The sequence below is a fragment of the Hyla sarda genome, chromosome 4, assembly GCF_029499605.1.
Source record: "Hyla sarda isolate aHylSar1 chromosome 4, aHylSar1.hap1, whole genome shotgun sequence".
Taxonomy (NCBI): Eukaryota; Metazoa; Chordata; class Amphibia; order Anura; family Hylidae; genus Hyla; species Hyla sarda.
The window spans coordinates 419,256,878-419,271,561 of record NC_079192.1 but is presented as its reverse complement, the minus strand read 5'-3'; the positions used below and the strand labels follow the sequence as shown (position 1 = coordinate 419,271,561).

Sequence of the window (14,684 nt, the reverse complement as noted above, 5' to 3'; positions counted from 1 at the left end):
AGCCAAGATCGCAGGGGTCCCCAGCGGTGGGACCCCCGCAATCAGACATCTTATCCCCTATCCTTTGGATAGGGGATAAGATGTCTTGGGGTGGAGTACCCCTTTAAGGCGTTGCTTGTAACCTGTCGACATTCTGCCCATAGGCCTTTATAGAGACACATTAAAGAGGTACTCCGCCCCCGAGTGACGTCACGCTCCGCCCCCTCAATGCAAGCCTACGGAGGGGGCGTGACGCCCCCTCCGTAGGCTTGCATTGAGGGGGCGGAGCGTGACGTCACTCGGGGGCGGAGCTGTGACGTCACTATGCTCCGTTCCTGTGATCGCTAGTAATTAGACCCGGAGCGTGCTCGCTCCGGGGGCTGATGCTAACGGGGTGCGGCGTGGAAGATCACGGGGGTCCCCAGCGGTGGGACCCCCGCAATCAGACATCTTATCCCCTATCCTTTGGATAGGGGATAAGATGTCTTGGGGTGGAGTACCCCTTTAAGGCGTTGCTTGTAACCTGTCGACATTCTGCCCATAGGCCTTTATAGAGACACATTAAAGAGGTACTCCGCCCCCGAGTGACGTCACGCTCCGCCCCCTCAATGCAAGCCTACGGAGGGGGCGTGACGCCCCCTCCGTAGGCTTGCATTGAGGGGGCGGAGTGTGACGTCACTCGGGGGCGGAGCTGTGACGTCACTATGCTCCGTTCCTGTGATCGCTAGTAATTAGACCCGGAGCGTGCTCGCTCCGGGGGCTGATGCTAACGGGGTGCGGCGTGGAAGATCACGGGGGTCCCCAGCGGCGGGACCCCCGCGGTCAGGCATCTTATCCCCTATCCTTTGGATAGGGGATAAGATGTCTTGGGGTGGAGTACCCCTTTAAGGCGTTGCTTGTAACCTGTCGACATTCTGCCCATAGGAAATTACTTTGCCCGAGACGCCTGTTACGCCAACAACTACTCCGTCCCACAACCTGATGGGAAGCAGTCGATGTTCGTGGCTCGTGTGCTGGTGGGAGACTATGTGAAGGGAAACCAACAAATGACGCAACCACCGCCCAGACCCGGCATGAACACGCGGTATTATGACTCCTGCGTCAACAACATTCTCAATCCCGCCATCTTTGTGGTGTTTAAGAAGCATCAGGTCTACCCCGAGTATCTCCTGGAATACGAAGAACAGAAGAAATCCTGCGTTATCTGCTGAACGAGCCCAAAATGTCTCCTGAAAACTGATGCAACGAAACAAAAATGATGCACTGACCAATCAGAACGCTGCATTTTAGGGGAGGGAGTGTTTTTTCACTGAGCTTTGAGTAAACACTACATGATCTCCCAAAATGCATCACATCAGAACATGCCATACAGGCACTGAGACACCAGGGGGCAGCAGAGAGCAGTAGTAATAGAATTATGAATGCAGCTCTGGATGTGACTAGAGTCACAAAACATTGCATTCAGTCTCTAGAATAAGGTTATATTGTAGAGATTTGGTTTTAAAAGATTTTAATGTCCTGTACCCTTAAGTAATAAGGGTTTGTGGGACTATGCCCCAAGCTATGCTCTTGTAATCTTGGGGTACACCCTAGGGAAGCCTAATGGACCCCTGAACCGCTAGTTAAGGATTAGTGATGTCATCCTACGGGTGTGGTGACATCAATTATTGGGATATAAGAACCCTTCATCTACATGGGGGGGTAGACCGGACCTGTGGGCCCCTTCATCTACATGGGGCAGTAGACATGGTCTGTGGGCCCCTTCATCTACATGGGGTGGTAGACATGGTCTGTGGGCCCATTATCTACATGGGGTGGTAGACATGGTCTGTGGGCCCCTTCATCTACATGGGGTGGTAGACATGGTCTGTGGGCCCCTTCATCTACATGGGGTGATAGACATGGTCTGTGGGCACCTTCATTTATATGGGGTGGTAGACAGGATCTGTGGGCCCCTTCATCTATATGGGGTGGTAGACATGGTCTGTGGGCACCTTTATTTATATGGGGTGGTAGACAGGATCTGTGGGCCCCTTCATCTATATGGGGTGGTAGACATGGTCTGTGGGCCCCTTCATCTATATGGGGTGGTGGACATGGTCTGTGGGCCCCTTCATCTACATGGGGTGGTAGACATGGTCTGTGAGCCCCTTCATCTACATGGGGTGGTAGACGTGGTCTGTGGGCCCCTTCATCTACATGGGGTGGTAGACGTGGTCTGTGGGCCCCTCCATCTTTATGGGGTGGTAGACAGGGTCTGTGGGCCCCTTCATCTACATGGGGTGGTAGACATGGTCTGTGGGCCCCTTCATCTACATGGGGTGGTAGTCGTGGTCTGTGGGCCCCTCCATCTTTATGGGGTGGTAGACAGGGTCTGTGGGCCCCTTCATCTACATGGGGTGGTAGACATGGTCTGTGGGCCCCTTCATCTACATGGGGTGGTAGACGTGGTCTGTGGGCCCCTTCATCTACATGGGGTGGTAGACAGGGTCTTTGGGCCCCTTCATCTACATGGGGTGGTAGACATGGTTTGTGGGCCCCTTCATCTACATGGGGTGGTAGACGTGGTCTGTGGGCCCCTTCATCTACATGGGGTGATAGACATGAGCTGTGGGCCCCTTCATCTACATGGGGTGGTAGACATGGTCTGTGGGCCCCTTCATCTACATGGGGTGGTAGACGTGGTCTGTGGGCCCCTTCATCTACATGGGGTGGTAGACGTGGTCTGTGGGCCCCTTCATCTACATGGGGTGGTAGACGTGGTCTGTGGGCCCCTCCATCTTTATGGGGTGGTAGACAGGGTCTGTGGGCCCCTTCATCTACATGGGGTGATAGACATGGTCTGTGGGCCCCTTCATCTACATGGGGTGGTAGACGTGGTCTGTGGGCCCCTCCATCTTTATGGGGTGGTAGACAGGGTCTGTGGGCCCCTTCATCTACATGGGGTGGTAGACATGGTCTGTGGGAACCTTCATCTACATGGGGTGGTAGACGTGGTCTGTGGGCCCCTTCATCTACATGGGGTGGTAGACATGGTCTGTGGGCCCCTCCATCTACATGGGGTGGTAGACGTGGTCTGTGGGCCCATTATCTACATGGGGTGGTAGACGTGGTCTGTGGGCCCCTTCATCTACATGGGGTGGTAGACATGGTCTGTGGGCCCCTTCATCTACATGAGGTGGTAGACATGGTCTGTGGGCCCCTTCATCTACATGGGGTGGTAGACATGGTCTGTGGGGCCCATTATCTACATGGGGTGGTAGACATGGTCTGTGGGCCCCTTCATCTACATGGGGTGGTAGACATGGTCTGTGGGCCCCTTCATCTACATGGGGTGGTAGACGTGGTCTGTGGGCCCCTTCATCTACATGGGGTGGTAGACATGGTCTGTGGGCCCCTTCATCTACATGGGGTGGTAGACATGGTCTGTGGGCCCCTTCATCTACATGGGGTGGTAGACATGGTCTGTGGGCCCCTCCATCTTCATGGGGTGGTAGACGTGGTCTGTGGGCCCCTTCATCTACATGGGGTGGTAGACATGATCTGTGGGCCCCTTCATCTACATGGGGTGGTAGACGTGGTCTGTGGGCCCCTTCATCTACATGGGGTGGTAGACGTGGTCTGTGGGCCCCTCCATCTACATGGGGTGGTAGACGTGGTCTGTGGGCCCCTTCATCTATATGGGGTGGTAGACATGGTCTGTGGGCCCCTTCATCTACATGGGGTGGTAGACGTGGTCTGTGGGCCCCTTCATCTACATGGGGTGGTAGACATGGTCTGTGGGCCCCTTCATCTACATGGGGTGGTAGACGTGGTCTGTGGGCCCCTTCATCTACATGGGGTGGTAGACATGGTCTGTGGGCCCCTCCATCTACATGGGGTGGTAGACATGGTCTGTGGGCCCCTCCATCTACATGGGGTGGTAGACGTGGTCTGTGGGCCCCTTCATCTATATGAAGTTTTGCACAAATCAGTACGGTAACTTTTACAAAGATAAAATTCTGAAGGGATTGTCACGCTTTATGTTCTATAAATTATGGGGTAATTCCCAACGCAAGAATCCGGTGTCAGGTTCGTGCACTGCTGCAGGTAGACGTGTCCTCCTGTAGTCCAGCGTCCTGCCGGCCGCGCATGCGCAGTATTTCCTCGTTCAGTGTATTGCAGAACAATACTGCCACGCTGCACAATACTGCCACGCTGAATGCAAAAGGCGATCCTGCACAGCAAAGTAAGAGTATAGTATAGCCTCCAACCACATAGGAGGGAACGGAGTACCGGGTCTGATACCGGGTACTAGCGATCACAGGAACGGAGCATAGTGACGTCACAGCTCCGCCCCCGAGTGACGTCACGCTCCGCCCCCTCAATGCAAGCCTACGGAGGGGGCGTCACGCCCCCTCCGTAGGCTTGCATTGAGGGGGCGGAGCGTGACGTCACTCGGGGGCGGAGTACCCCTTTAATGTGTCTGTATAAAGGCTCAGTGTTTGTTACTGTCCTTTACGTTACAATAGCTCCATCTAGTGTCTGTTTGTAAAAACTGTTTTATGTTCGCCAGCATACAGTCTGCAGGTGTCGCATGTAGGCTATGGTATCTATCACCTATGACCCTTATGACATCATCAAGTGAGCTCATTGCAACCAATTCACAGAATCAACTGAAGAACCAGCAGAATCTACAGCCATCCTCCCCATCGACGCCTACGGCAGCATCGCTCCTGTGTTCGGGTGGGTTCACACCACGTTTTTGCTATACGGTTTCGGCATACGGTTTCATTAAAAAAAAAACGTATGCAACCATACAGAAAGCCGTGCCCATAGACTTCCCATTCAAAACTGTATGCACCACAATGTATACGGTTGTCTCCGTTTTTCAAACCATACGTTTTTTTACTTTATTTTTTTTCCGGACAGAAAACCGTGGCCTACCACGGTTTTTGGTCCATTTGAGAAACCGTATTAAACCGTATACGCTTTTTCTACATGGGAGTCAATGGGAACCGTTGACTTTGCACAGTTTTTTTTCTTGGAACTTCAATCAAACAAGTTAAACTTTATTTATAATGGAGTGAAAAATTAAAAACGTCCACTTTTTTTTCTTAAAAAAACGGATGCAACCGGACATTATTTTTCAAACCGTATACAGATACAAATTTGTACACACGTTTTAATACAGTTTAGTCCGGTTTTGAGGAATCCGTTTTTTTTTTTTTTATCAAAAACCTGATACAGGAACTTTATTGCAAAAACGTGGTGTGAACCCAACCTTAAAGGGGTATTTTGGTGAAAAACTATTTATTTCATATCACCCGGCTCCAGAAAGTTAAACAGATTTGTAAATTACTTCTATTAAAAATCTTAACCCTACCAGTACTTATCAGCTGCTGAAGTTGAGTTGTTCTTTTCTGTCTGAGCACAGTGCTCTCTGCTGACATCTCTGTCTGTCTCAGGAACTGTCCAGAGCAGGATAGGTTTGCTGCGGGGATTTGCTCCTACACTGGACAGTTCCTGAGACAGACAGAGGTGTCAGCAGAGAGCACTGTGGGCAGACTGGAAAGAACAACTCAACTTCAGCAGCTGATAAATACTGGTAGGATTAAGATTTTTTTTTAAATAGAAGTAATTTACAAATCCGTTTAACTTTCTGAAGCCAGTTGATATGAAAAAAAAAAAAATAGTTTTTCACCGGAGTACCCCTTTAAAATGATCATCCGGCATTGTAGATTTATAGGATTTATTGTGTCTATTGTTGTGTTTTGAATATTTACTGCGGTTATTTTCCTATTCTTACAATAAAAGTTGACGTTGGACGTTGCTCCCGTGTAAGTGAATTACTAGGAGGAGGTTTGCTGTCTGCCAATTTATGCCTCTTTTATACCGAATCGGATTTATACACAAATACGTCTTCATGAACCCCCAGGTGACCCTAGGATATGACCTCTGCTGGTATCAACCTGCAACATGGTCTAAGGCTGGGTTCACACCGCGTTTTTCAAGTACGGTTCCCGTATACGTCTTCATTATTGGAACCGTATTGAAAACCGTATACATAGACAAATAATAGAAAAACGTATACATAGACAAATAATAGAAAACCGTATATACATAGACAAATAATAGAAAACCGTATACATAGACAAATAATTGAAAACCGTATACATAGACAAATAATAGAAAACCGTATATACATAGACAAATAATAGAAAACCGTATACATAGACAAATAATAGAAAACCGTATACATAGACAAATAATAGAAAACCGTATACATAGACAAATAATAGAAAACCGTATACATAGACAAATAATAGAAAACCGTATACATAGACAAATAATAGAAAACCGTATACATAGACAAATAATAGAAAACCGTATATACATAGACAAATAATAGAAAACCATATACATAGACAAATAATAGAAAACCGTATATACATAGACAAATAATAGAAAAACGTATATACATAGACAAATAATAGAAAACCGTATACATAGACAAATAATAGAAAACCGTATATACATAGACAAATAATAGAAAAACGTATATACATAGACAAATAATAGAAAAACGTATATACATAGACAAATAATAGTGTTGCTCGCGAATATTCGCAATTCGAATATTATTCGCGAATTCGCGAATTTCGCGAATATAGCGCTATATATTCGTAATTACGAATATTCGTTTTTTTTTTGTTTTTTTTTCTTCACAGTACACATCACAGTGATCATCCCTCTCTGCTTCCAGCTTGTGTGGTGTAAAGAAGGCTCTAATACTACTGTGTGAGACTGGTGTGCGAAAATTCGCATATACGAAAATTAGCGTATGCTAATTTTCGCACATGCGAATTTCCACACATGTTAATTTTCGCATACGCGAATGTTCACATATGCGAAAATAAAACGAGAATATAACGAATATGCGAATATTCGCGAATATATGACGGATATTCGTCCATATATTCGCGAATATTCGCGAATTCGAATATGGCCTATGCCGCTCAACACTAACAAATAATAGAAAACCGTATATACATAGACAAATAATAGAAAAACGTATATACATAGACAATGTCAAATAATAGAAAACCGTATATACATAGACAAATAATAGAAAACCGTATATACATAGACAAATAATTGAAAACCGTATACATAGACAAATAATGGAAAACCGTATACATAGACAAATAATGGAAAACCGTATACATAGACAAATAATGGAAAACCGTATACATAGACAAATAATGGAAAACCGTATACATAGACAAATAATAGAAAACCGTATATACATAGACAAATAATGGAAAACCGTATACATAAACAAATAATAGAAAACCGTATATACATAGACAAATAATAGAAAACCGTATATACATAGACAAATAATAGAAAACCGTATATACATAGACAAATAATAGAAAACCGTATACATAGACAAATAATAGAAAACCGTATATACATAGACAAATAATTGAAAACCGTATACATAGACAAATAATTGAAAACCGTATATACATGGACAAATAATAGAAAACCGTATACATAGACAAATAATGGAAAACCGTATACATAGACAAATAATAGAAAACCGTATATACATAGATAAATAATAGAAAACCGTATATACATAGACAAATAATTGAAAACCGTATACATAGACAAATAATGGGAAACCGTATACATAGACAAATAATAGAAAACCGTATACATAGACAAATAATAGAAAACCGTATATATATAGACAAATAATAGAAAACCTTATACATAGACAAATAATAGAAAACCGTATACATAGACAAATAATAGAAAACCGTATACATAGACAAATAATAGAAAACCGTATACATAGACAAATAATAGAAAACCGTATACATAGACAAATAATAGAAAACCGTATATACATAGACAAATAATAGAAAACAGTATACATAGACAAATAATAGAAAACCGTATACATAGACAAATAATAGAAAACCGTATACATAGACAAATAATAGAAAACCGTATACATAGACAAATAATTGAAAACCGTATACATAGACAAATAATTGAAAACCGTATATACATAGACAAATAATGGAAAACCGTATACATAGACAAATAATAGAAAACCGTATATACATAGATAAATAATAGAAAACCGTATATACATAGACAAATAATTGAAAACCGTATACATAGACAAATAATGGGAAACCGTATACATAGACAAATAATAGAAAACCGTATACATAGACAAATAATAGAAAACCGTATATATATAGACAAATAATAGAAAACCTTATACATAGACAAATAATAGAAAACCGTATACATAGACAAATAATAGAAAACCGTATACATAGACAAATAATAGAAAACCGTATACATAGACAAATAATAGAAAACCGTATACATAGACAAATAATAGAAAACCGTATATACATAGACAAATAATAGAAAACAGTATACATAGACAAATAATAGAAAACCGTATACATAGACAAATAATAGAAAACCGTATACATAGACAAATAATAGAAAACCGTATACATAGACAAATAATAGAAAACCGTATATACATAGACAAATAATAAAAAACCGTATACATAGACAAATAATAGAAAACCGTATATACATAGACAAATAATAGAAAACCGTATACATAGACAAATAATAGAAAACCGTATATACATAGACAAATAATAGAAAACCGTATACATAGACAAATAATGGAAAACCGTATATACATAGACAAATAATAGAAAACCGTATATACATAGACAAATAATGGAAAACCGACGACAGGGGGGGGGGGGGGGTCTGAAACCTCGCGCTCCCGTATGCCTTTGTATGCGCTCCCGTATGTAATTCATTTAAATGAGCCGACCGGAGTGAAAGTTCGGTCCGGTCGGCTCGTTTTTGCGCCGTATGCGCTTTTACAACCCGACCTAAAACCGTGGTCGACCACGGTTTTAGGTCTGGGGAAAAAAGCGCATACGGCGCAAAAACGAGCCGACCGGACCGAACGTTTCACTCCGGTCGGCTCATTTAAATGAATTACATATGGGAGCGCGAGGTTTCAGCCCCCCCCCCCCCCCCCCTGCCGTATGCGCTCCGGTATGGGGGAAAACGTAACGGGAACCCAGCCTTAGACTGATCCTTTGCTCTGGATCAGGATTGCTCGGGCCTAGTTCTTGGTGGGGGCTTTATTGGTTTACAATCCAACGAGGCAAAAGATGACAAAGATGGGCACTCACCAAAACGACCCTCTTTATTGAAATGCTGCGGTGTGTACAGATAAGGGCAGGTAGTAGTGAGAGGGCAGGGGCGTCCGCGGACGCCCCTGCCCTCTCACTACTACCTGCCCTAGTCTATATGTGCCGCAGCATTTCAATAAAGAGGGTCGTTTTGGTGAGTGCCGTCTCGGTCATGTTCAAGAGCGGCACTCGTGCGTGGTGTGAACAGTGCCCAGTCCTGCATGTGTCGGACGTTACCTTTCTTAGTTACTCTGCTTTATTGTTCAGTCTTTCCTTGGCTTGTGCAGTCCTGTGCGGATTATAACGTGTGCCCTGTTTCTTCCTACGCTCTTATGCTTTTAGGCCCTGTTAGTCTAGTCTAGTTATGGTTACTACAGTCAGTTCTTGTTTTTTTTTTTTTTTCCTTGTGTATATCCGTTTTTATTACCGTAATTTGTATAATAAATGTACACAGGGCCACCCACAGGTTAAATGGTGCCCCGTGTGTACCATATGTCAAACCTAAAAAAAATACTTAAAAAAGGGGTATTCCAGAAAAAAAACTGGCTCCAGAAAGTTAAACAGATTTGTAAATGATTTCTATTAAAAAAAATCTTAATCCTTCCAATAATTATCAGCTGCCGAAGTTGAGTTCTGTCTGGAAACAGTGCTCTCTGCTGACATCTCTGCTTGTCTCGGGAACTGCACAGAGTAGGAGAGGTTTGCTATGGGGATTTGCTTCTAATCTGGCCGGTTCCCGAGACAGGTGTCATCAGAGAGCACTTAAGACAGAAAAGAACAACTATACTTCAGCAGCTCATAAGTACTGAAAGGATTAAGATTTTTTTAATAGAAGTCATTTAGAAATCTTTTTAACTTTCTGGAGCCAGTTGAGCGATATATATATATATATATATATATATATATATATATATAAGTTTTTTCCTGGATAACCCCTTTAAGCAAGTGACGATCCAAAAGGATCGGCGCGCTATGGGAAAAAAAAGCATAATAGTGCATAATAAATAAATAAGTAGGGTGTTTTATTGGGTCAACGCGTTTCGGAAGACTCCTTCCTCCTCTTCATCAGGTCCATGCCGGAGGTTTACAAATAATACGTTTATACAGTGTAAAAACCACAAGGACCCAGGTGACACCGGAGCGGCTCAGGCCGTAAAGTTATAGTTTCCAAGTAGAGATCGTAAGATTCAGCTCACGGTTTGCAGCATGCAGACCCAGAACGTAATGGTATTCAGCACACCCTCCAGCGGAAGCTTCCGAACAAAGACAAGGACCGTGTTCCCAGGTGCAACAGGTAAGCAAGAGGAAGGAGGATAAAAGTAAGGCTTTATTGGAACATATTAAAATCCAAAATGATGGTGAAAGTGAGCTAAAAGCACAAATGAAACGCACCGACGCGCTTCGACTAGGGATCAACCGATATGTTTTTTTTAGGGCCGATACCGATAATCGGTGGAGGTTAGGGCCGATAGCCAATAACTTATATCGATATTCCGGTATAAGTTATCGGCTATTTATCCCCCCGCTTCACCGCTGCAGATTATTGCAGTGGCTTTTGCGGTGCCATAGACCACCGCCGCCACCCGCTTCTCTCCTCCTGCCTGTCCGGGGGTCCTGTGACCTATCACCGCCGTTGCCCCCGCCTCCCCCCCCGACCCGCCGCGCCGCACCGCGACCGCCCCACCGCCCCGGCCCCATTGCCTCCCCCATTATAATTACCTGTTCCCGGGGTCCACTCTACATCTGGCTCCGGTGGCGTCCTCCTGAACTGTCGCAGCGCACAGCGTAACGCAGGACGCAGCAGGAGCAAGAAGAAGCGTGGGCCCCGGGAACCGGTAAAACCGGGGATGGGGGAGGCAATAGGGCCGGGGCGGTGCGGTGGGGGGTGCGACGCGGTGCGGTGTGTTGGGGGCGATCGCGGTGCGGGGGGCATTATCGGCTTATCGGCAAGGTAATTGCCGATACCGATAATGCCCAAAATCGTCATTATCGGCCGACAATATCGGCCATACCAATAATCGGTCGATCCCTAGTTTCGACTTGTATACAAGTCTTAGTCATGACTAAGACTTGTATACAAGTCGAAACGCGTCGGTGCCTTTCGTTTGTGCTTTTAGTATGTGCATTTTGGATTTTAATATGTTCCAATAAAGCCTTACTTTTATCCAGTGTTGGGAGCCGGATATCCTCCTTCCTCTTGCATCCGTAAAGTTATAGTACCGCATCTGCCACATGAAGGTTACATCATTCAGCTGATACGACGAGTGCAAGTTAAACAAATAGTTAATAAGTGATACAATGTTATCAGTAGTTAATATTGCCTTGTTGGCTCTGTGAGGCAATAATAAGGCAATAATAACTTCCAATAACATTGTATCCATTATTAACCATTCGTTGATGACATTTGTTGCACTTAACCTATCAACCGAATGATGTTTCAGAACATTTAACCTCTTACTCTACATAATGCTGCTTAAAGGGGCACTCCGGTGGAAAACTTTTATTTTATTTTATTTTTTTAAATCAACTGGTGCCAGAAAGTTAAACAGATTTGTCAATTACTTCCATTAAAAAATCTTTATCCTTCCAGTACTTATTAGCGGCTGTATGCTAAAGAGGAAATTATTTTCTTTTTGAATTTCTTTTCTGTCACGACCACAGTGCTCTCTGCTGACACCTCTGTCCATTTTAGGAAGTGTCCAGAGCAGCATGTGGTGAGCCACCGGTGTTAGGGCGGGACCACGAGGTGTAGCGGTGTAGGTAGCGGGGGCCAGATGGTATTAACCCCTGGGGCAAGATGTTGTTAACCCCTGGTGTTCATGACGCCAGGATGGGGTTGTATGGTGTAGGGCACCGCCGATAACCAAGCCAAAACGGCATATGGTAAATGAGAGTCCAAAGCAGAGTTTTGATGCGACTGGAAAATTACTGAAGAAGGCAAAAATAACCGGGACACAGAGACACTGTGCTGCTGTTAGGACTTTGGTAGGGACAGTAGAGACTTGTGGTGGTAATAATAATGGTGCGGACACTGTGCTGCTGTTAGGACTTTGGTAGGGACAGTAGAGACTGTAGTGGTAATAATAATGGTGCGGACACTGTGCTGCTGTTAGGACTTTGGTAGGGACAGTAGAGACTTGTAGTGGTAATAATAATGGTGCGGACACTGTGCTGCTGTTAGGACTTTGGTAGGGACAGGAGTGACTGTAGTGGTAATAATAATGGTGCGGACACTGTGCTGCTGTTAGGACTTTGGTAGGGACAGTAGAGACTGTAGTGGTAATAATAATGGTGCGGACACTGTGCTGCTGTTAGGACTTTGGTAGGGACGGGAGTGACTGTAGTGGTAATAATAATGGAGCGGACACTCTGCTGCTGTTAGGACTTTGGTAGGGACAGTAGAGACTGTAGTGGTAATAATAATGGTGCGGACACTGTGCTGCTGTTAGGACTTTGGTAGGGACAGTAGAGACTGTAGTGGTAATAATAATGGTGCGGACACTGTGCTGCTGTTAGGACTTTGGTAGGGACAGTAGAGACTTGTAGTGGTAATAATAATGGTGCGGACACTGTGCTGCTGTTAGGACTTTGGTAGGGACAGTAGAGACTTGTAGTGGTAATAATAATGGTGCGGACACTGTGCTGCTGTAAGGACTTTGGTAGGGACAGTAGAGACTTGTAGTGGTAATAATAATGGTGCGGACACTGTGCTGCTGTTAGGACTTTGGTAGGGACAGTAGAGACTGTAGTGGTAATAATAATGGTGCGGACACTGTGCTGCTGTTAGGACTTTGGTAGGGACAGGAGTGACTGTAGTGGTAATAATAATGGTGCGGACACTGTTCTGCTGTTAGGACTTTGGTAGGGACAGTAGAGACTTGTGGTAGTAATAATAATGGTGCGGACACTGTGCTGCTGTTAGGACTTTGGTAGGGACAGTAGAGACTTGTAGTGGTAATAATAATGGTGCGGACACTCTGCTGCTGTTAGGACTTTGGTAGGGACAGTAGAGACTGTAGTGGTAATAATAATGGAGCGGACACTGTGCTGCTGTTAGGACTTTGGTAGGGACAGGAGTGACTGTAGTGGTAATAATAATGGTGCGGACACTGTGCTGCTGTTAGGACTTTGGTAGGGACAGTAGAGACTGTAGTGGTAATAATAATGGTGCGGACATTGTGCTGCTGTTAGGACTTTGGTAGGGACAGTAGAGACTTGTAGTGGTAATAATAATGGTGCGGACACTGTGCTGCTGTTAGGACTTTGGTAGGGACAGTAGAGACTGTAGTGGTAATAATAATGGTGCGGACACTCTGCTGCTGTTAGGACTTTGGTAGGGACAGTAGAGACTTGTAGTGGTAATAATAATGGTGCGGACACTGTGCTGCTGTTAGGACTTTGGTAGGGACAGTAGAGACTGTAGTGGTAATAATAATGGTGCGGACACTGTGCTGCTGTTAGGACTTTGGTAGGGACAGTAGAGACTGTAGTGGTAATAATAATGGTGCGGACACTGTGCTGCTGTTAGGACTTTGGTAGGGACAGGAGTGACTGTAGTGGTAATAATAATGGTGCGGACACTGTGCTGCTGTTAGGACTTTGGTAGGGACAGTAGAGACTGTAGTGGTAATAATAATGGTGCGGACACTGTGCTGCTGTTAGGACTTTGGTAGGGACAGGAGTGACTGTAGTGGTAATAATAATGGTGCGGACACTGTGCTGCTGTTAGGACTTTGGTAGGGACAGTAGAGACTTGTAGTGGTAATAATAATGGTGCGGACACTGTGCTGCTGTTAGGACTTTGGTAGGGACAGTAGAGACTGTAGTGGTAATAATAATGGTGCGGACACTGTGCTGCTGTTAGGACTTTGGTAGGGACAGGAGTGACTGTAGTGGTAATAATAATGGTGCGGACACTGTGCTGCTGTTAGGACTTTGGTAGGGACAGTAGAGACTTGTAGTGGTAATAATAATGGTGCGGACACTGTGCTGCTGTTAGGACTTTGGTAGGGACAGTAGAGACTGTAGTGGTAATAATAATGGTGCGGACACTCTGCTGCTGTTAGGACTTTGGTAGGGACAGGAGTGATTGTAGTGGTAATAATAATGGTGCGGACACTGTGCTGCTGTTAGGACTTTGGTAGGGACAGTAGAGACTTGTAGTGGTAATAATAATGGTGCGGACACTGTGCTGCTGTTAGGACTTTGGTAGGGACAGTAGAGACTGTAGTGGTAATAATAATGGTGCGGACACTGTGCTGCTGTTAGGACTTTGGTAGGGACAGTAGAGACTGTAGTGGTAATAATAATGGTGCGGACACTGTGCTGCTGTTAGGACTTTGGTAGGGACAGTAGAGACTTGTAGTGGTAATAATAATGGTGCGGACACTGTGCTGCTGTAAGGACTTTGGTAGGGACAGTAGAGACTGTAGTGGTAATAATAATGGTGCGGACACTGTGCTGCTG

At 44.8% G+C, this 14,684-nt stretch overlaps 1 protein-coding gene across 1 annotated transcript in view; it reads left to right on the top strand.

Annotated features, from left to right (window-relative positions):
- LOC130267770 (zinc finger CCCH-type antiviral protein 1-like) overlaps positions 1-1,845 on the top strand; it is a 29,464-nt gene extending 27,619 nt beyond the window's left edge. Inside the window, exon 14 of the mRNA XM_056517947.1 lies at positions 904-1,845. Within this exon, the coding sequence (XP_056373922.1) occupies positions 904-1,190 (287 nt within the window). The 3' untranslated portion in view covers positions 1,191-1,845. The remainder of the gene's footprint in view (positions 1-903) is intronic.
- The last annotated feature ends 12,839 nt before the right edge of the window (positions 1,846-14,684 follow it).